Source organism: Halichoeres trimaculatus, unplaced genomic scaffold (assembly GCF_033239565.1).
Source record: "Halichoeres trimaculatus isolate MK-OKI-2021-1 unplaced genomic scaffold, fHalTri1.1 fHalTri1_scaffold_15, whole genome shotgun sequence".
NCBI lineage: Eukaryota > Metazoa > Chordata > Actinopteri > Labriformes > Labridae > Halichoeres > Halichoeres trimaculatus.
Genome location: NW_027437193.1, coordinates 15751003 through 15774295, shown reverse-complemented (window position 1 = coordinate 15774295; position 23293 = coordinate 15751003). Strand labels below are relative to the sequence as shown.

General features: G+C 41.3%; 1 protein-coding gene across 1 annotated transcript in view; it reads right to left on the bottom strand.

The window, feature by feature from the left end:
• Positions 1-3911: 3911 nt before the first annotated feature.
• bcl2b (BCL2 apoptosis regulator b) overlaps positions 3912-23293 on the bottom strand; it is a 28148-nt gene continuing 8766 nt past the window's right edge. The window contains exon 2 of the mRNA XM_074688313.1: positions 3912-6506. Coding sequence (XP_074544414.1) covers positions 6369-6506 — 138 coding nt within the window. The 3' untranslated portion in view covers positions 3912-6368. The remainder of the gene's footprint in view (positions 6507-23293) is intronic.

Sequence of the window (23293 nt, the reverse complement as noted above, 5' to 3'; positions counted from 1 at the left end):
TACAGGTGGATTGATGCTCAATCTTAATTTGTGCCTTTTATTTTCCTTTCCTTAAGAGTTGAGCCCGTCTTATGGACCTTTTAATGTCAGATGAGTGCATTTATTTGATTTATTTTAGATACTGCTGAGATGTCAATGTAAAATGGAGAAGGTTGCAAAAAAATTCTAAGGATTGAGAATGCCTGTTGCTCAAATTGAATTAAAAAAAATCTTACTAAAGATCTAAAATCTGGGTAAACAGAGATCAGAGGCAAAGACATTTAAAATATTTATACTCAAAGCCAAGGACCTTTTGTGAGCAGTGATTTTTTTGTCATTGCAGGATGCAAATTTGTAACTGTAACACCTCCAAAATGGTCATTTTTCGAAGATTGGTTGCAATTTTTTTTAACATTTATTTCTGTTGCTTTGAAACCTCAGGCACTCAGAAACATCCAAATCCATGCAGATACTTCAGCTGTAGCTTGACAGGACTCATCTCCATCTTTGACTGTAAATAGACATCTTTGACCGATTTTTTTTTCAGGATACGTGTCACATAAAGCTTTATTTTTATGAATGTGTCAACATGTTTAAAGAGACTGCAGTTTTATTGTTATTTTTGTAAATATATTGTGGCAATATGTCCGGTTCAGAGAGACTTTGTATCAGATCAACATGTACTGTAAATGTGCAAGCATGAGAAACTACACTTCAGCAGTATGAATGTTCTTTGTTTTACTTTTTCTATTTTTCTGGCTGCAGAAAAATAAATGGACACTGAATGTACTTTAGAGCTTTGTTAAGTTTTTATTTGCACTTAATTTTCACCTTGTTGTTATTTGGTTTTTAAATGGTCAAAGGAGCTAGGAGCTATATTGCTTTATTCTCAGCAGGTTTGTCAAATGTGGTACTGACCCTAAAACTCAAGGCAGCAGAAACAGATCAATAAAAACAGAATGGTAACTTTAACAGTTGACTTGGGTAAATGGAGAGCAGAGGCACCACAGTTTCAGGTCGTTCAAACTAAATGTGTGAATTTAAAGACATACAGTTTATACACAATCTACAAATATCTGTGATAGCATTTGGTGGTTTACAAGAACTTTGAGTCCTCATCATGTCAAGGCCAGTTTAATTATGTAGCACATTTTGACAGGAAGGCAATTCATAATGCCTTACAGAGATACAGATTTGAAAACGTATTAAAAGAAAACAGTTAAAGAGCAAAAAATACAATAAATTAAAAGAAAATGGCTTAAAAGGAAGGTTAAAACAGATTTTTAGACATAAGCATTAGCAGACCTGATATTCTCTGGCAGTTTATTCCAGATATTTGGAGCACAGAAGCTGAATGCCGCCTCTTCATGTTCAGTTCTGACTCTGTGGACTGAAGGCAGACCTGACCTAGATGACCTGAGTGGCCTTGATGGTTTGTACTAATTTAGACGATCACTGATATATTTTGTCCCTGATCCATTCAGTGCTTTGCATTTGTATTTTAACATCTATCCTCTGACAAACAGGGAGCCAGTGTAAAGACCTTAGAACTGGACTGTTGTCATCCACTTTCTCGGTCTTAGCGAGGACTCAAGCAGCAGGGTTCTAGAAAAAAATCCATATTTCTTCACATTTAGAATTTCTGCTGCAAAATTCTCCTGTAATTATTGTAAAAACAGTTTTTCTTTGATCCACGTCATTGTATACTTCATATTAGGGTTCTTACTATCAGACAGTTTGAGACATTATCTTGTGAGGCCATCTCTTCTGTATAGAATTACTGAAATTTTATGGCTCAAATAATTCATTACAAAAACAAAAACCAAATTAGTCAAATGTGAAAACAACAGTAAGTGCGCAACAGGACTCATTGAGAAAGACATCATGTGAAGTGAATGGGTGGTCATAATAAAGCAAATGACACAACTTTTTCATTTTTATGAAGGATTGCAGGACACAACATATGTGACTGTTGGGAATTAATCAACATTCAGTTGTTATTAGACTTGTCACTTATCAACTGGGTGATAATTAATCAATTTAAACAAACATATGTCTGTATCTCTGTCTTGGCCAAACATGATGTAAACAAACAATCAAGATAGAGAACCTGAAGTGTAGTAACACTTTTCCAGTTTTGCATCTTTACCTCCTACACACTGAAAAAGAAGCCCCCCAGAATGCTCTTAAACAGCTTCATGTTATATGCACAGAGTGTTGTTTTAAATCAGACAGGATGAATTTTGTCTTTATTTACCAAACATCCTGCTGCTTGTCCTGATATTCGCACACAGACATGTTTGGATTTGTAAGTGCCCTTTCCATGTCCTCTTCCCCCCTGGTTGCTATGCTGCACTGGATCTCAGCTTGCCCATCATACGACCTTATTTAATAAGACATTCCTGTGAGGAATATTGTGAACCGCAGAAGGCTGAATAGTTATCATTAGAGCGGTAAGCTGTTGAGCTTTCGGGCCTGGAGCTTTTTCTCTTCATGGCAGGCTGCCCTCAGGATATTTTAGTGCTGGGATTGGCAGCCTTGTGCCAGGGAAAAGGCTGGTTTTTATTTCAGCTTCGGCTACAGCTGCTGCTGGTTGGTCCTCCACAGCTGAAGATGAGTTAAATCAGCAGTCATTCCTCCCCGTTGAAGTCCAAATAACATTTAACACGTTCAATAATATTTAAACCCTGCAGCCACAAGGTGACACTGTAGCACAAATTCAGAACTAGAACCAAACTCGGCTCCTGCTGTTGGTCCCATGTTGGTGAGCTCAGAAATGACCTTTCCTCATTGAAGGTTTACATTCCTTTAAGACATTAATGATTTTTACACACACTGCTTTTTTGATCTCTCTCCAGGAAATGGCAAATTTCAGCAGGAAGTTTTCAATGCAGCTGAGGTTGCTTCTAAATGAGGCTAAGGTACTGTGAGAAGGATCTGATGGACTTCCAAATGAGGCCTGAAACTGGACCAGACTTTACTCCAGACAATCTGCTTTGATCTCCCAATCTCCCCTGTGATACCCGGCGTTGGGAAAGCCTCCTCTACACCTTGTAGCCCTAAAGCAGAAGAGGCAGGAGGGCTTCGCCATCCTCCCCCTTCCTCTTCTCCTCACTGCCCATCTCTTTCTTATACACACACACACACACACATTGAACATCCACACCCACACTGGACTCTCTTTTGAAAGTCTAGGGCTTGATTTAAAATTCCTCTTCAGAGCGTGTCATGCATTTTATATGCATGGCGAGTGGGAGAGGAGGGATTGCGTGGAGGCTCCAGCCCAAATGAACTTCCCTACGCTGTTGGTCTCCTCAGGGATATATATATATATATATATATATATAGACACACACACACACACACACACACAAAGACACACACTTTCTCCTGCTCCTCTCCCCTCATTTTCCCTCACCCACTCATCTCTTTCAACATTAGTTTTACTGCATCATGCTTTTCACAAATTCCAGTGAGCAGCACACAAGTGCTGCAGCCTTTGAAGACAAGTGTGATCAGAACAGAAGCAGGGGGTGTATTAAAAAAAAAAAAAAAACCTGGCCGCAGGGCATCTTGGGGTTTTTGCACTCGTGTTAAGCAGCGTACGGAGCAGAGAAGGGAGGCTGACAAGTGCAAGTGTTTGGGGACAGCTTTGATGTCTGATGGGGTGCGGCTTGCTGCTCCTTTCCAAGGAGACTGTCACTTTGACACAAGCGGGCTCGTATTTACACTTTTACAGTTCACAGCTGCAGATAGAAATCAAATAATCACCCCAAAAAAAAAAAAAAAAAAAAAAAAGAAAACACTGTTGATCCACTTCTCTTCAGCGTAACATCTCGTATTCTCTTTCTGTCTTGCTGACACACTCGGAGAGCAAGCTGTGAATCGATAAAGAAGCAGACACAACATGAACTCAGACTGCAGCTGTTTGAGAAATCTGGTTTATTAGGAACAATATGATCCCGCTAGCTTATCGTGGATATAGCAGTAAACAACAGAAACACAATTCACTTTTTTTTTAAGTGCTACAGGATTGTGATTATTGACATGGAACAGTACAGCAACCATAGTGTCTACATTCATATATGCACAGAGAATATAAAAATTACAGTATATTGCTGTTAGACTGTTTTCCTCTCTCTCACACACACGCACACACACACACGCATCACTACGGCCAGCACACACTGGGCTGTTATCATGATTTTAGGTTGGTTTATGGTGATAACTGAGACAAGGTTTAAATCTGGCAGGTTGACGTTTTACAGAGAAGCACTGTGTTATCATGGAGCACAACGTTAAGCTGATATATTACAGTAACACTAGGCAAAACCCTCGCTGAACAGACTCAGCCAAGTAAAGCAACATGTATTCTTGTTAAGCTACCATTTCTTTTTTTAAATTAAAGATTAATACAAGTTAACTTTGGTTTCCAGCTCTCTAGATCTATACTGTAAATCTGTGGCAGTTTAAGCTGTAAGAAAAAGTTAAAAATGGACAGTATAGCAGCCTTAAGCCAATGTGAATACGACACATAAATTCACTTTTTAAACATTTTTCTTGTTATAGTAGCAGCCAGGAAGAAAATGAAGTTACAGTGTGGTTCTGTAGAACAGAAAAAAGAAAGTTTCATCAAAGTACTGTTAAAAAATCTGTGATCTTGTACCTCTCAATAAATAGAAATGCAACTTTGTCACTGTTTTTTTTTTATCTTCTAGCCTATTCTCTTATAAATAGGATTACCCACAGTGATTATCTATATGTGACAGACTGCATCTTTCATCCATGCAATAACAAAGTTGAAGATTTTAATGACAGAAAGAAAGAAAGAAAGAAAGAAAGAAAGAAAGAAAGAAAGAAAGAAAGAAAGAAAGAAAGAAAGAAAGAAAGAAAGAAAGAAAGATAACTACTTGTCCAACTCGCTAAGTACTGTAGACAACAAATATTTTGGAGTCTGAGCGTTTCCTAAATTTCTATCCAACTGTAACACAAGACAAACATCGATAGAACAGGCTGAGAGGAGTGAATCAATGACGGGATGCAGGGAGAAGAGGGACATCTCAGGTTCCAGCACACGGGACACACTGGCTTCTGTCCTAAAAAAAAATGAAACCCTGCTGCAGAGTCCAGGCGAGGTCTTCTCAGTCCACGTCAACACGCGTCTTTGTTTGAGTGGATTCTTGCATTACAGAGTCACTGTGTGGCCCGGAGGATCCATGCTGACAACCCTCAGTGAGCCCGAACAATCCAACTGTGAATGGACCAAGTTAAAAATGAATAAAGCTGCAGCAGAGGTAGAAAATAGAAACCAAGTGAGAGTTTTTAGAGATGCATGATGATGCTTTTAGAGAGGATGCTTTTAGTCGTTCATGTCACTTTCCTCGAGGAATGCACTTTGAAATTTGTTGCTTGGGTTTACTTCTTACTTCAGATGCAGAATATAATCTGTATGCTTGCTTAATGTGCGCTGTACTCGACTCATTCGAGTTTATGCATTGATAGTTGACGTTTCTCTGCAGCACAGCTTCTGTATCACTCCTGGAAAATTCTCCTCTTTTTCTGCAGTAATACCATAATTTGGGGTTTTGCTGCAAAAGTTAACACCAAAGTAAAAGCCAAAGGGCTTTCTGCCAAACCACAGTCTTCCACTTGCTCTTCCTCTCCATATTTAAGTCCAGGCAGGGTGTGTATAATGGTGCAGTGTGTTCAGAGTTCACTGGAGCTGTCTGAAGCAGTAGACACACAAACTCGCCGGTTGTAGCGAGCAGTTTCCATTATACATTCTGAGCAGCTGTTCTGCTCGGTGGAGGAAGTCCTTTGAAGGACGGCTGCAGGGGTGGGGTGGAGTGGGTAACTGGAGTCAGTCACAGTTCAAACAGGGTTCTTCACCCTAACAAGCAGGGGCGGGGCCTTGGTCGCTTCCCCTGTGTGGGCTGTCATTGTCCCTAACCCCCCCTCCATCATCAAGGCCTCCAAAATAGAGGTCCCGCATGAGCTGTGACACATGCAACGTCTAAGCTAACACTCAACATTCATGCTATAACTAGTACAGAAGCAGGCAGAACAAAAAATAAATCCTCCTCTCTCCTCAGCTTAGTGCGATTACATCTAAGCTGCCTCTTTTCCAGGACGTCCTTTGCTCAGTTCAGGCCTTGCATCTGGCTGCTCCAGTTGTTTTTGATTTGTGTCTGTTTTGACGTGAAGGGGCGAGAAAGAGGGAGTTTTTATGAGAGGGCTTTGAAGAGAGCCAGATTCGGAAGAGTCTGGAGGTTGTCTCTGAGGGGTCAGGGGCGTTTTTTGTTTTAAAAGAAGAAACAGGAGGCATGAGTAAAAAGAGGACGATGCGGAATAAAGTCTTGCTTGTAGAAAAAAAAAGAGAAGGGGCTTGTTCACTTCTGTGTAAGGTACGCTCCGATGGTAAGGCTGGCTGCCCCAAGCGCTGCCAGGCCAAACACCGTCTTAATGGAGGGCCAGGAGCAGCTAAAGACGGAGTCACCCTGTCTGTCGTACAGCTCCACAAAGGCATCCTGAGAGAGACACAGAGAGAGGAAGACAGTTAGTTGAGCTGTCAAAGAATGTGTTTACCTATGTTTGCATTCTTGCCTCAGTTAGTTATCTGATGAATGGAGTCTGCAGGTAAACAAGAGAGGTGGAGTTGCTATGACAGAAGATGTAAAGCTTAAAAAACAAAAGAGTTTATTTTAATAAGCGAAACATCTTGAAACTATTGAGATCTTGTAAGGCACTCCTCTGCTGAATTCCCATTTGTGTGAGCGAGAGAACATCTTTTTCAAATATTTGTGTGAACTGACCCTTTAAATTCAAAATCCCCTGACCATCACCAAATATGGGTGGAAATAGAGTGTTATTACACTCTCACTCCACAAGAAGATCTGTTAATGTCTTTCATCTATCACACCTTCTTACACTGAAACTCACTCACACACACTCACACTGAACAAACAGGGGAATCACTATTCACAACTGCATGTCGACAGATTTTGGTGGTTTTCATTTTTCAGCCTGTGGACAAGGGTTGCAGCACTCGGGCATAAATATATTAATGTGACTTGGAGGGGGCTTGGTTTTTTTTTTTTTTTTTTGCTGCTGCTAACAGGAGTTTGAAAACAGGTCTGTTACAGATTAACCATGTATGTTAGATTCTGTTGAGCAAATACCCCAGTTGTGCGTCTTAGACGAGGAAACACAGACATCTGCTCATGAGCAGTGACAGCAGGAACAGCTGGACAGGAAGTCATGGTGCTAAGCTTGTCGTTTTCCCACACGCTTGCTTTTACACACACGTGCACAATTTGATTATCTGGAACTGAACAAGAATAGAAGGAAGATTGTATGTTAGTGAGGTTTAATGATGGATATGTCTGTGGTTTCCTTTGAATAACACGTCTTTAAGCTAACCTTATTAGTAACAGTGTTGTTAAGAGCAACATTTGATCTCTTTGATGCGTCTGTTTTGAACCGAAACATGACCTATCCATGAACAATGGTGAATTGTTAAGTTTAATTCACTATAACATTACTGTGTCAGCTCCCGCAGGAGAGTATTATCGTTCTATTTTAATCTGTCTTGATTCAGTTTACCTACAGTAATTATGTTGTGTGTAATTCTAACTGGGATACACATGTTTAAATCGACCTTGAGGAAGAACTGGGTCATCATCACGCTCGTTTTCAAAAGTGTCACATTTTAATTCACAGTTTCTGCTCATCAAACAAAAGCCCCGATGAGGACTAAAAAAAAAGGGGGAGACATCCACTCTGAAGTGCTGTGGGGAGACAAAAGTATTTCCTTTTCCCCTCTCCTCCCTTTCCGTCCTGTTGCATTCCTGAGGCTGGGGGGTTAGCTGGTGACACAGAGGAGGAAGGATCAGCAGTTTCTTCCCAGTTTAAGCCCTCTGGTGTCTAAACACAGTGTGCTCTTAAATAAGCCAGCAATATCTCAAACCACATGGCATTTCCTTTGTTTGCAGCCGAGCGTTTTTAATTAGCCTTCCCTAAAACAAGTCTACAGTCATGCTAGCAGCTCTGAGACTGAACTCTTGACACTGTACAACTACACTGGTGGGCTAACATGGACACTGGCCACCAAAGCATATAAAGCCCTGGAAGATCTATCATTAAATAGTTTTTATATGATTTAACATGTTTACCAACATAGTCAAGACCGTTAGCATGCTAGCATCTGCCAATTAGCAGAATAACAGAGACTAGAAATAAATGAAGGTCTCACAATCCAAACGTAAGTTTTATAGCATTCATAGAACCAGATCACGATTTTCTACTCCATCTACAGATGTTGGGCATGTGAAGATGCTAAAAAGAGAAACATGTAAGAAAAAAAGGAAAAAAGAAAAAGGAAAAAAAACATGCTGGTTTATCCCGAGGAACACCATTTTTCTAAGTTTTGGGTCAACAACATGTCAAACAATGAAATATTACAACAGGATGACAAAAAAAAAGTCGTGATATTGGGTTAGATTTTCCAGAAAAAGTCAGGGATAATCAAAGTTGTTGGGGTTTATCCACTGGAAACAAACATCTACACCCAAGTTGTTTGTTTCTAATCCATGTGTTGAAGTTTGAGATATTAAAGAGGAGAAATAATCAATATTACTTCAAGGTGTTTCTGGTGGGAACATGTCTAATTGGGAGCATGAATACTTAAAGTCTCTTAAGTTTTAAATATATTTACGTTTGGACCACTGACACTGACATGTTGCTTGCATGGCTAAATGTTTTGTTGTAGTTCGCTTTAGTTTTATCTAGAGTACTCCACACAGACCCTGCTTTTCACTGAGGATACCTTTCAGACTCTTTTCAGGATCTGAGATCCATTAGTCAGAGAACCTGCTTCGTGCTCAGACCTCCATCTGATGGGGATATGCTAGTTGGCAAAAACACATTCCAAATATTTTTTTCCACCTACTTCAGGAAAATCACATCTTGCTGAGGCAACAACTAAAACCAGTCACCGTGTCCAATAGCAAGTACATGTGACTGACCACTAGCAGGGCTCCTCAAAATGGCAAACTCATGATGCGTGTCCTCAATATGTCCCAGACAGTCGGCATAGATTATCATCTATTTAAGTCTGAAACAAAAGCAGGCCAATTACAGTAAGAGGTTTGTAAGAGCGGTGATGGATGTTTAAAAGAATCCCACAAGAGCACGGACGGTAATAACTCCAGAGTGACCCAGGGGAGAGCCGGGAAGCGGAGACAGAGGAGGGAGGAAGGGAGGGAGGGTGTCAGGTGGATATCATGAGACTGAGGCATGCTCCACTTCAGCACAGGAAACTTTTTCACCCACACGTTAGCAAGAAGTGTTGCCACTACCATGTGAGAACTGTGAAAAACAAACCTCTTTATTTACCTCTACTGTCCTCTTTCTACCTCTTCTCCTTTTTTCTATTGGTTTTTATTATGAAAAAGGAAAAATAATAATAAAAAAGCAACTGGCAAGAGAGGACACTGAAGGTTGACAGGGGGAGGAAAGGACAATTCATCACATCAACAAAAGACTCTATAATCCTCAAAAACTCATCTCATTGCCTGAAGCAAACCACCTGCCATCAGCAGCAGGTGTGCATCTGGGAAATAAAGTCCAGGCAGCAGTTCTCTACAGTATTCAGTCTTTGGATCAATGGCTTTTTAAAGGTCACAGCCGCCCTACACAAGCTAAGAATCCAGTGGGAAAATGCCTAGCCGGGTTTACACACTCCCTTTCCTTCATTTTTACTGCACACAATGAATCCCTGAGAGACACACACACACAGAGTAAAGACAGAACAGTGAGGACTTGAGAGGATCCAGCACTCAACCATGGGGTGGCAACTTTCTGCCTGAGTGTCATGGTTACCCAGGCTGGAAGCTTCACACATGATTTGCTTTTCCCACCAGCGGGAGAGAGACTGTCTTCGACCCCTGTGCTTTGTTTTTTTTTGTTTTTTTTTTTCACATGATTTGGACCTCTGGGTTTTTAGCTCAGAGATACTTCAGTGTCGTCTTCCTTGGCTGGCCTTACGCTTTCTTAAGGGCAACAGGAAATACCAAATTTTGCTTGTTCCTTTGGGTATCCCCATACAATTGGGAATGATACCTCAAGTTGTGTGGGAGATAATGAGTCATTTTCTGCGCTTGGCTAGTTTGTTAAAACCCCAAGCTGCGCTTTTTGCCAAAACAGTGAAAATGATTAGGTCGTCATCTCTGTTTTGGGACGCCTCTGTGGGTAATTGCGGGCAGACTGAGACTGAGAGAAAGGGATGTGGGTTAAAGTTCAACTTGTAATTAAAGTGTCTTTTGTGGCTCCACTGTTATATTCACCTCTGAACCAAGCCTCCCCCTACGCTCTGTTTATTTCCTAAACACTCACATGGTAACGCACTGATAATATTGCATACACTGCTGCTGCCGCCCCTCTTTCATTTCCTAATGAGCATCTTGCCGACTTCTATGCAGCCAATTAAAGTCAAACAAAACTCTCATTTCGCAAGCTGAGGGGGGAGTAATGGGAGTAAGAAAAATGCAAGGATGGCACTAATGTCCTCCACAATCGATCAGGATTTAATGCAGACGCAGATGAAGAAAAAAAAAATCCGCTCCAGACACAATAGGTGAGAGGACAGTTAAGCTTCTGTCTGGAAGCAAGGTCAGGCTCGATCGAGCCTCTGGAGTGTCATTCATCGACATGTCTGGCAAAAATGAGATGACGGAGGAGTTTGTTGGCTTTCTCATTATCTGGTGAATCCCTGTGTGTCAGCACTGCCCAACAGCTTGGAGCTGAGGACACAGAGCCCTTCACTACACTGAGGAGATAATGCAACCCCCGGAAACAACAACCCCACCTCTGAGTTACAGCAAACTGGTCGAGAGGCAACAAATCTGGAAAACACAGCCAAGTAGAAACTCACATCCCACTCCAACGATAAGACCATTAAATCAAACATCAGTTATAGCATACTATAATATAGCAAATCATCCTGTTTCCACTTGTTGTTTCTTCAATTTCATCTTCTTAAATGTTTTATTTACTAACAAGACAATATTCTAGATAGCTTAGCTTAGCTTAGCTGGGCACAAGTACCTGAATTAGAGGGAGAGTGCTATCCTGGCTCTGTGTGATGCTAACAAATTAGAGTTTTGAATGTCAGACTTTATTCTACCACATGTAGCTGGTTCATCAGATGGCCAGAGACTCCAGCAGTTATTGTTATAATGTTTAAATAACTGAATGTTAAAGGCACTGTTTGTAACTATGACACACAGCTATGCTAGCTTATTACCACTGTATAATTGATGGACGTAGTCTCCAACAGCCATTGGGCGCCCATCAGTCACATGAGCTGAGCTGTGCTTCATAGTGGGTAAACTCACAATCCAAGCAGTGTTGCCAGGTTGGGCGGTTTTCTGCCCAATTGAGCTACTTTTGATTACATCTGAGGGGGAAAAATGCATTGGGCGGGTATAAAATATTTGGGCTGCTTTTGCCAACATCTGGCATTTTTTATACTGTGGAAACAGCACAACAAACTGTTATTTTATGGTTTAAAAAACAGTACAAATACAAAATTCAGAATACTTCATTCACTCGTATTATATTCAGTTAAAAACACATTTATTTGCAGTGAGTTATTCAGTCGCTATCAATGTCGCCATACCAACGTGACGTCACATCAACAAACTAGCATAGTGCGCCGACACAGAAGCCTGAGGCAGAAGCCCGCTCGCTCAACTTGGGCCTGGCACTGGGATACAGGAGGTGCATTTTTTCCACATTTTCTGTGACATGCACTGTCTGTAATAATACAACTTGCCATTTGGGCTTCAATGTTTAATACTGTAAATGCATTTAAATCCACGTTTATTAAAATATTAAATGTTTTCATGTGTATTTGGGTGTTTTTTTGCGGAAGTGGGTGGGTTTTGGAACGTGATTGGGCGGAAATAGCTCAACCAAATCTGGCAACACTGAAAAAAATTCACCCCCCCTGTACAGTGTAAGCCGACAGTGAAATTAGCGATTCAAACGGGGAGCGTTTTTTGTACCATGCTCCTGTGAAAACAGCTTTTTTTTTTGCTTGGTGTGTACATGATTTCTAGTACTTCAGGAGCCAGCCTCACGCAGATGCTATTGCCTCATATTTTTCAGACCAGAGGTTGCTCCTTGCTTTTTACACACATTCTTTAATGTACAGAGCTAACATTAGCCACTGTGCGGCTATCTTTCCCTTAAAATGGAGCTTTGTTTCTCACAGCCTAGTTGGTGGTAAATATTTCTAATTTCTCAAAATGCTGAGCTACAACTTAAAGATATTTTATGCAAAATAGATAAATGAATAAATGTTCATAAAGTTCAAACAAATTATTGAAACTGTTTCTTGAGTACGATAACTGGGAATTTTAGCATGCTAACTGGGAGCTTTAGCTAACGTTTTCCCTCCTGACATTGTTTGGACCTCTTGATCAATCATTCTAGGAAAAAGCACACAGATAAAACAATGAATACAACCACTACCTGCAGTCCTGATTCAATTTCATAATGTATTTTTTTAGTGGCTATCAGAGCTTCTGAACTGCTGGGAGACATTTAGCGCACAGCGGCGATAAAAAGACCTTAAAGCTTTATAGGTCAAACCACAAGTAGCTTCAGTGAAATTTCACTGACACTTGACATCCTTTAAAAATACCTCTCTTTTAAAATAGTCTCATAAATTCACCACTAATTAAAATGACTCTCTCCTAATTGCTAGAAAATGTAGTGACTTTGGTGTAATGAGTGTCTAAACTCCTGAACTGAATCACAGGAAATGGGAAACCTTTTTAATTTGCTTTCCCTTTGTTTTTGTTTTTTATGAAAGCTCAGGTTTCATACTTGTAAGTGTACATTCATGGGACTAGACTGTAAAGGAAGAAGCATCTTTGACGGTGGTGGATCCTACCCTTAAGGCTCATAAATATTCAAATTTACTTCAGCGGCGGCAGCATTTGTGTGTTTACAAAACAGCGCGCTCTCCCGTGGGAGTGAGCCTGCTCGACTGGAACAAGAAACGTGATCGCCAGTAAATCACCCACACTCCTCGTGACACTCTGTGTATTTTTATTGTCTCCATTTTTCATTGTCTGAAGCAGCAGATAAATGAGGACTGTAACTTTACACAAGAGACTTTGGTTTCTTTGGAAATGAATAACGCTTCACTTGTTTTTTATGCCATCAAGGAGGAGAAGGAGGAGGAGAACCACTGGAGTTAAACCGTCCAATTTGTGCCATTTTTCTTAGAGTACAAACACTTTTTTCCCAAGCAAACATATCTGATGTATTTACCTAAACTTGACTGACCTGACTTGATTCATGTTGAGCTCATTGATTTTTATTGACCAGCTTTGATCCATGGAACGAAGCGCAGGGTGACCTTGCAGCTACAGAGTAGATGGATGCAGACTGTGTTTGCTCCTCTTTCACTTGCTCTCCCCTCCACACACCTTACTGCAGCTCAGAGTGTATCACTTACAACCACTCACTTCTGCATGCAGAGTGAAGAGACATCAAGGCAAAGAGAAAGCCGCTGAGAGACAATCCTTTCTCTCACAATAAATCTCAGTCAATATCTCCCTTTTATTCTTTAACACAAGCCAGCGCTCTGATTTTAACCTTGAAACCTATCCCAGCTTAGACAATCGATCCACAATCCGACACAGTTGCCCAAAAGTGGCACAATGGCTTCCCCAAATAGAGACAATGCAGCTGAAAGAGGATGTCTGCCTCATCTGGGGATGTCTGCACGGAGCCCATCCAGCCCTCATCTGAGGAGGAGGAGGAGGAGGAGGAGAAAGGGACAATAGCCAAACAGGACAGAAGCGGCTAAACTAATGTGCTGCTAAAAATATCAAGAAGCTCCATGCTCCTGGTTCAGGGCCACACAGTCTAATAAAACAAGCCCTTTCTCCGACAGTCTGCCAGGTTTTAAAAGGCCAGCAATGACGTGCAAGAGCAGTGGTGGAGAAAGGAAAAAGGGCCGCTGAGTCATCATGCACACTTGCGGAGGACGGTGTGTTTAGAGTGCATGAAACCTGGCTTGAGTGGCTTTTCAGTACAGACAGGATGTCAGCCACTTGGACGACTGATAGCTCTGTGTTGTCTCAGAGGAAGCTCCGCACATTACATGGACTGTTCCAGTGACGTCTTTGTGGCTTCAGAAAGCCACGGAAGTGTGTGAAAGCCAAAAAATGTTGAGCTAATCATGTGAAACCCTCCATCTGTGGTTGTTCTGTTCAAATCCTGCACACAAGGATTTAAGGACACTTGTATAAAGAGCCACTTGGTAAATTTAAGTACTCTCTGAGGCATTTAAAACACGCAGAACTCCTCAGTGGGACAAAAAAGCCCAACCCATGTTCCACATTTACTCTGCACTTTGTGTTAATGATTACCCACAAGAGGGAGAACTTTCGTATTTCCAACTACTCCAACTTCTGTTTGCCAGAACAAGCACAACACTTATTTTAAAAACAAAAGGAAAAAAGTATGTGGGATTCCCCCTCACAGCCAAACCGCTCTGCTTGATTGGTCCAGATGAAGACCTCTGATAGAGAGCGTGGGAACTGGCAGATTCCCAGGTGGCCTGTTGCTTCTCCTGTGACAAACAGAGCCCATGGGAGAGGCTCATTTCCGGTTACAGGAGTGGCACGCTGCTTCAAGCCTTAAAAGTCATATCCACTGACCCCTGCAGACCTTGAGACCACACAACCACAGGCTCAGATGCAATGGAGCTGAAAATAGACCGCGCTGAAAACGACTTCTGTCCTCTCAGTAATGAATGGGATGTGTGGGAACACCATCTGCAGCGTCCTTCATGTGCAGTCTGATTGTTCTGAACTCGAAATGAAGTCATTTTGTTTTGGTTTCACTTGAAACGAAGCATTCAGCTATACCACTGCGTCAATGTGCTTTTGTTTCATGCTCTCATGTAACAGAATGACACAACCCCGATGTTCAAAGAGCTGCTTTTTCAGGCAGAAGAGATTGGGCAAGTCTTTGTAAAAGAGCTTGACAGTTCAGCTACGGTTAAGTCACTTCCTGTGCCAGATGCTGTGGGGATGACATCACCGTCTGGATTTGAGACCATGGTTCCTCTGTGGTACAGCCAAGTATGGTTAAATCACAGACTCTGTGCTGGTTACTAGGAAAGACATGAGGCAAGCCAAACATGTAGTCATACTAAAACCGTGGCGAAAGAGCAGGGGGAGGGAGAGCTACAGTTGGTTAGACACCGTAACTAAGAGATTTCTGTTTGTTTTGAACCATTTACTGACTCCTAAAGCTCCAGGAGTGAGCAGAAACTGTAACAAAAAGGTGAGTTTTATGATCAGAAAAAGCAGGGGGGTTGTAATTTCTCCTTTGATGGAACCCCTGTTATTTAGAAGCCAGTGCCAAATAAATCAAGCATAATACCATCTCAGAATTAAATATGTCAGGGAGGCAGAAAGTATTAGAAGATCAAAGCCAGGCACGCCTCATAGTCTCTTCCACCAACAGGAGATGTCTTGTGGAGACGGCGGCAGAATGAAAGCTCCCCAGTTTTGGCAACAAGATATTGGAGCAGTTTACGTGATTGGAGCACACTGAGGCCAGGTTTCAGGTTCAGCGGTGTTCTCCATGTTGCCCATGTAAATGAGAGAGGCCGCAGTCTGGAACAGGGCACGCTGTGAGCAGGGCAGAGTACATCCAGGGGCTCAGATGTCCGATAATGCCAGAGAAAACAATCAGCTGTTTGTCGTGAGGCTCCCTGTGGAACACCTTTGAAGTGGCGAGTGAAGAAGGCACGATGAAGAGTCAGAGTGAGGACTTTTACTGCCAGTGATAGTACTTATGCGTATTACTCCAGCATAGAGCTTAAACTTCAGTAAGGAGATTCTAGCTGGGTATGAAACAGGCTGAAATTAATTCTGATTTAGCTACACAACCTGCAAAAGCAAAGTAGACAGACAAGTTAACACCTTTTCAAAGCAGCTTTTATACATTTTTAGCAGCAAAAAGTGAGATGAGTGTGTATGACTGTTAAAATCAAGCAGGATGAGAGCTTTCATTAGCAAACACCACCGGCTACTTACAGGACAAGATCCACAAAGGGATATGAGGCACTGCTTTGAATTCCTTTAAGAGGTCTAAGCTGGTGTTAATGAGGTTCTATTTTGATACTCTATGTTTATGACACTTGATTATTCAGCTGTGTTATACTATACGATTGGTGAAAACTATAGCCTGTAAAAAAAAAATGGATGTCATCTTGGTGAGAACGCCACAAAAACTGCTCCCCCTGGTGGCTGGCTGCAGTATAGGTCAAAAAATCTGTCTCTCCAGTCATTCCAGATGGGCTGTAATCAAACTGTAAAAAATTAATACACCCCGTAGAAATGTTTCTCACGTCCGATTGTTGAGGTGATTTGAAGATATCATTTGGCTGCCTTGTATTCAAGTCCTCTGTTCTCTGAAAAGTTTTGTTTTCATTAGTTATAAGAGGTTAAAAACAAGGCTTTACATCACATTTAACTGTGATTGACTGCGCCGTTCTTGTGTATTTTTTTAAAATATACTCGGAGGTAGAAGAAGTGATCAGACTCTCGAAAGAAAGAAAAATATTCTTATTTATGTCACCCAGCTCTACTCAGATTCTCCCAGAATCCCTCACAGTCTCTACTGGGCAGATATACAGCCAATAGTGACAACAGAACAAAAGTTGTAAAAAATGCGAATTAGAAAAAGCGGCACAAGGAAGAACATGATCACATAATGTCATATTAAATCTAGAGCAGACCAAGGAGCGAAAAGATCTGAGCTATATCTGAAAGGGAAACTGGAACAAGATCCTGTCCTGCAATCCAGGCATCAGCAGCAGCAAAACTGGCCAGTGCATCTTAAAGTTCTTATTCACTACAAGCCTAAGCAGCGGTGATAGCAGCAAAAAGTTGTGACATTTACCTCATTTATGTCTATAGTTGTACAAAAGCCACAACATTATTTCAGAGAAACTCAAGAGAACATTTTTAGCTAAATTCAGAATCATTGACAAATTACTGGCATCATTTTTAAATTCATATGTTACATCAGCTTGTTTGTGCTTTTAGTTGGCTGCATAATAAATGTACTGTCTCTCCCTTAAATCTCTATCTCAGCTTGTTTTAAACGGGTAAATGTTAAATTTCACCCTGTTTTACTTTTCCTGACAGCTGTGCTTCTTTTTCAGCAACAATTTTAATTGTAAAGCAAAATGACCTATAAAATTTGTGAGAGTTAATGCTCTCCTGCAGCATATCAAATTTCAGTTACATTATGTTTTTTCCTCACTATAACAAAGGTTATCCCAGGACACTTTGCAAAAACATTGACAGGTCTAGACCTGTTAACACCGATTTTATTGACAGAAATCCAACATCAGGATGAGGTAATATATAATATACAATTTTCTCATCTCAACCCACCACTCTGCAAAAAAACAAAAATCTGACCTAGTGGTTTTGTCTCATTTTAAAAAACAAGACAAAACTGTCTTGTTATACTTGATATGAGTCACTTTTAACTGACCACTTGAGAAAAATGTCTTGTTTTAAACTATCTAAAGACAAAAATGAAGTCTGATTTGCCTGTAACAAGTAAAAAAAAAAATCTGCCAATGAAATAAGAAATATGTCCTCAAAAATTTGCTTAAAACTAGAATTATGTCTTAATACAAGTAGCTTAGCTTGGGCAGAACCATATTCATGTTAGACAGACATCAGCCTCTTCTGTGTTGGGGTCAGAAAGAGTGACAGACACAGAGAGACACAGACAGAGAGAGAGACAGACATAGTTTGACTCAGTCCTTCACTTTAGCCCAGAACATATTATATCATGCACAGAGACAAAAACAGAAAGGGAAGAACAACTAAAAAAGTGTGACTAAACTTCCCTATCCTGTGTGGAAGATGAGGTCATTCAAAACGCAAGGGGGGAAGGGAGGCAATATTTATTCTTACACAGCTGAACTTCCGGCCGAGGAATCATAAATCCTAAGCTAATGCCACAGCCGCTTGTCGGCCGTATTAAAAGCAATCTCAAGAATGAACTCAGACGTCCTCCTTCCCCCTCTCTCTCTGTCTCCCATCTCAGTGCTGGGAACACTAGGGAAAAGTTCAATGACCTCTCTCAGGCAACCAGCTGATTTTCATCCAGGGGGGAGAGGAATGAGAGGAATGCATTGATGTGCGGAGACAAACAACTGCACTGTGTGAGCTTGAGAGGGGCCAGAAATGAGGAGGAATGAGCCTCGAGATAACCAAGCGGACTGAAAAGAGTCCCAGAAAGTCTTCAGACTTTCACTTTGTAATATGATAACTGCATTTAATACCTATTGGTGATAGATGGATGTAATTAAAGCTCAATCAAGCAGCTATTCCTGCCCTTCTATTGATCCTTTGGTCTGAGTTCATTGCCACTCTGAGACCTTGGAGAGCCATGCTGGGCTTTTAAAAGGTTTGATTGTTTGAACTATGTGGAGCAGGTTGGCTCACTCGAAGCTGTGTGACCTTCCCTGTCTGTATGCAGATAGAGCAAAAGGAAACAAGCACAGACTACCTGATGAATGATAATAAGTATGCCATTGTGAAGCTGAGGGTCTGGTGTGAAAATGTGTGGAAAGCTAATAAGGCATGGCAGTTTCATAATAGAGGAGGGGGGATTTCTCTTTTAGCTTTTTCTCTGTGGAATAGCCCCAGAAAATGTCTTTATTGGTATTCTGTGAGAAAGTGGCCTTGACTGTGCTGTACAGTGAATTTTAAAATACACTGCTCTCTCTGGATCATACAGGAGACGTGTGTTTGAGTGCATTTAGCTGCAGATGTTTGTTTTCTTTAAGTTTTGCCTGCCATCTAATTGTTTCATGACCAGATTCCACCACTTTCTAAGTCAGCAGATGGATCAGCTGAGAATCAGATGACGGCTGAGTCAGATGAGTTTAACGGGCAACTTAAGCCAACTTTGCTCCATAAATTTCTACAGAGTGAGCTAACCATTCCTGCTCCTCTGACTTTAAACTCTAACAGCTTGAACTCCAATTAAAATCAAAACCAGTTGCTTTACTTGCTCCATTTTGCTTTGGTCTCTCAACCCTGGTGGCCTGATCACACTTTGGCAACCATCCGTTCTGTTTTTTTTTTTTCTTTTCCAGCAATTACCCTGCATGTCCCGACCTCGCTGCAGCCCGTGTGGCAGAAAGAAGGACCTGACCACCTGTTTCTCACTCTGTAAGCTGTCTCTGCTTGCTTGGCCTTCAATCTCCCCCTCCCCTACACCCTGTTAGCCTCACCTCCTGATCAAAGACACCTTGTGAAGTCCACTTATTTCATCCAGGAATATTTTTTTAACCTATGCAATGTCCTCCCTGGAGTACAGGAATTTGGGCTGGTATTAATTCAAATGTGGAAACATTGAAGGTCAAGGGGGTCTGGTTGCTTCCCATGATGGAGTGGATGGTATCAGAAAATGAGTTTGCAAAGCCGACTAATAATTTGACACTGTGATAATCAAAGGTCAAATACATGTAGATTAAAGAGAGAAAATGCATACTTATGTGGATCTTTTGATTCACAGCTTTTTCACCACAAAATGTGAAAGATAAATGAAGCACTTTATAGGTCAATTTGCAGAGTTAATTAAACGTCTGGTGGTTAAATTTGCCCACAAGAGACTTGTCTAGACGTGTCACAGTTAACACTCCTCTATAAAGAAAAAAATGGCGCCTGACATAACTGAATCCAGGCGTCATAAAAATTTGGTGTACAAGTCGTAGGATGAGGACATATGCATGAAAATTGTCAAAAAAATACCAAAAAGTGTGAAATAAAATACCTGAGAAGAAAAGCAATCACTGTCATGAGTCTGTTTCCAGTACTCCGTGTTTTCTTTGAAGAACCTGTCGTTATTTGAAGTTGTAATGACAACCCAACACCCAATTAAAAGCAGCACACCTTCAGAGTCAGCCCAGTGAAATTGATGTAACACAACACCGTGTTAAAGCTGGGTATGCCCCTGCCGGCAAGCTATCCCTGTCAGAAGCAGGGTGCAGCCGTAGTCCTCTGAAAACAGCAGGGGTTACACACATATACAGCCTCCAAAATGTCGGCTCCCTGGCAGAATTTGGTTGTAGATTTTGGCAGGCATCAAGAGTTCATGATGGCAGGGAGTTTCGTGAAGCCCTGATTGCCGCCCTGAAACACAATGTAGCTGCGGCAACGTACCCATGGTGGAGCTTTTATCTTCAAACGCCAGGGTCGTATCGTTTTCTCTGCACTTCAAACCCAATCAGTCGCCATCAAAGGTGACTGCCAACACGGTGGCGCTGGGAGAGCTTTACCAAGGGCGAGAGCTCTCAGTATCACACACCAGCTGAAAGTCGTCAGCATAAAAGTGCTAAAACATCTCGCCAAGGTCTTCCTGTGAAGAGGCTTTCTCCTTCATTGTGAATTTCAATAAATCACCTTCACACACATCATGACATTTATGTGTTCCGGTTCACTGCATTAATTGAGTCTTTGCTCAGAGATACCGACACAAACTATCACAAAGGTTTTCGATCGATACATCAGAGTCAGAGTGATATGCAAGCAATGGCTGACCTCACTCAGTGTCCGCTGGAACAGATCGGATTTCCAGAGGGCTGTGTGCGCAGCTAGCCAAAAAACAAAAAACAAAACCCACACTGCAGAGGGGTCCAGAGAATTATTTCCCGAGACCACCCTGGACAAGGCAGAGAAATCTATTTACCATTATCTGGATGTTGTTATTTTTTGGGAGGGCATACTCAGCATTTCGGAAAAAGTCAATAATGGCTTGCTGTTTGTTAATGGCCAGTGCTGTGGCTAGTTGCACTAGGAAATCCCAGCAGAAATAGAAGTGTATGTGTGTTTGTCTGTGTGTGCCAGTGTGTGTGTGTGTGTGTGTGTTGAGGTTGAATGGCACGACTAACAGGAAGCAAGGCACCCCGGGGCCATCTGCTCCCTGCCACGGCTCACATGTCACCCTGTGACAACACAGCATTATTGATTCACACCACCACATCCGCTTCTGTGTGTACACGCTGATGTGCCACACTATAAATGTGTATGCATATGTGTGTATGTGTGTGTGCACAGCCATTTCATGGACTGCAAATAACTGATTTGCTCCAGTACATCCGCTTCTGTGTTTGCCTGTCTGTGTGTACACATGAACTCTATAAACAGTAAAGGGTCAGCTCACACAAAACATAGACAAACATTTTAACATGCCGGTTGTTTCTTGTTTCTTTTTTTTTTTAATTTAACTTTGACACATCGAGAGAGAAATGACCCTGCACCATTCTGCTTGATGTTTTGGCATCTTTTAGCTCATTGTGTTGGCTTCTTGCCTACTGGTAAGGGCAAATCAACAGACAAGTTAAAAGTGTTGCATTTAGTGTGTTAAGAGTCTATAAAGACAGATGACAAGCAAGACCCCCAAAAGTGAGGCCAAAACATTTAGTGCTTTACTTACCAATTATTAAGTCTGCCTCCATCTTGTATTGTTACTGTAACATATTGTTTGATATCTTCTGATTAATACTATTGTTTTAATTTATATTCAAATAATCAAGTTTAAGCTTTAAGTTCATTGTTACTAGTTTTTTGAAGACTTTATGGAGGTATAAATGACGGCTCTGTTGATAAATGTGGCTGCTGTGTGCAACAGTTAAATGTACTTTTTGGGAAAGATGGGACAACCTGGCTCCAGGTGCCACCAGAACAAAAAGCAAGCAACAGGATGACTTGGGGCACCATCCATCAATCTTTGGTGGAGGCCAAAACAGAGCTAAAAGTAGAGCAAATACAGAAGACTTGATTTTTCCTGGAAGCCAATAAAAGCTACTGTTATGTCATATGCACCATGCTATGCTAATGTTGCTATCTAATGCTAATGTTATGCATCTTATAGGTGTTGAAATAGCCCAATGGCAATTAGCATCATTGCAATACGGCAATGTTGAATAAGCAGTGCCTTTAAGTTCTCTGAAGGTAGCCTTGAATTTGGTAATTATTCATTTTCTTATTATTATGGACACAACAAGTGTGAAAAAAAATCATTAGCATTACAAAATGATCCCAAACTTAACCCAGTGTTTCATTAGAAAAACAAAGCTGCTCTACAAACCTCCTGGTTTACCTCGACACTGGTTTTCTTCAGTGGTTGAAGGCTCAGTTGAAAACTGTCACTTTCAGTGGGTATAGGCAAAAAAAGGTCTTGTTTTGTAATTCAGCACCCTTGTGCAACTATTCAGGTTATGGTATGTATGCAACAGGCTCCCTCTTTGTGAACAAGAAAGCAATTTTGGAGACACTCCCAAATGCATTTGAAGCAGCAGTGGCTTTTGTTGGTCTGGAAATTAATTGAGAAATCTCTTTAAAACCCTGTCGGGGGCTTGTCCCAAAAATATCTACAGTAGCGAGACAATGAGAGGAACTGTTTAACCTTGCCCTATATTGATATTCTGCACGGTTTACAAGGGCGTGCCCACTGGCAAAGTCAACCAGCGTCTCAGTAGACGCCTCATTATCAGGCTCCCACCATGACAGGAAAGGTAGAAATCTCTTTTATCCCCCATCTCAAATGATTCATTAGGCTTTTTTTCATGCAGATTGACAGTGGGCTTGTGATGTGAACTGTGATAGCACAGAGGCAAACAGGACAGGGATTTATGAGTAACATGACAATTAGAGGACCACACAAGAGTAATGATGGCAACACTTCTATATTTAGAGGCCCTCTCACATGTCCCTGCATTTTTCAGGAATCAGGAGTGTTACCTGACACTAAAAGCTGGGTCCCAGGGCATTAGCTTGTTGCTTTGAAGAGGTAGAGCGTGAGGCTGTGTAAGAAGGAGAAAGATGATGAGAATAAAGAAGAGAGGAATGAAAAGGTAAGGAAGAGCAGCCTATGAGGTTGTACTTGAGGGACATCCATTTAGTGTCTGTGTTTATCCGCTCCATACATTATTCATCAGAGTATGTTCTGACTGGGATAGTGGTGCTTTTAAACAGTGCAGGCACGTGTGCCTCGTGAAACAGGAAAACAGCAAGTTGAGGTGATTATCTTTTTGAAAATTATGACAAAAAGGACTGGATCATAAGGCTGAATTCACAACCACCAATCATGTGGCTCACATGGCTCCCAGAGGCCTATATGAGGAGTACTTTCAAAGTCAACAAGCAGGAACTACACACAGATCACACATCACAATGCAAACAGCCTA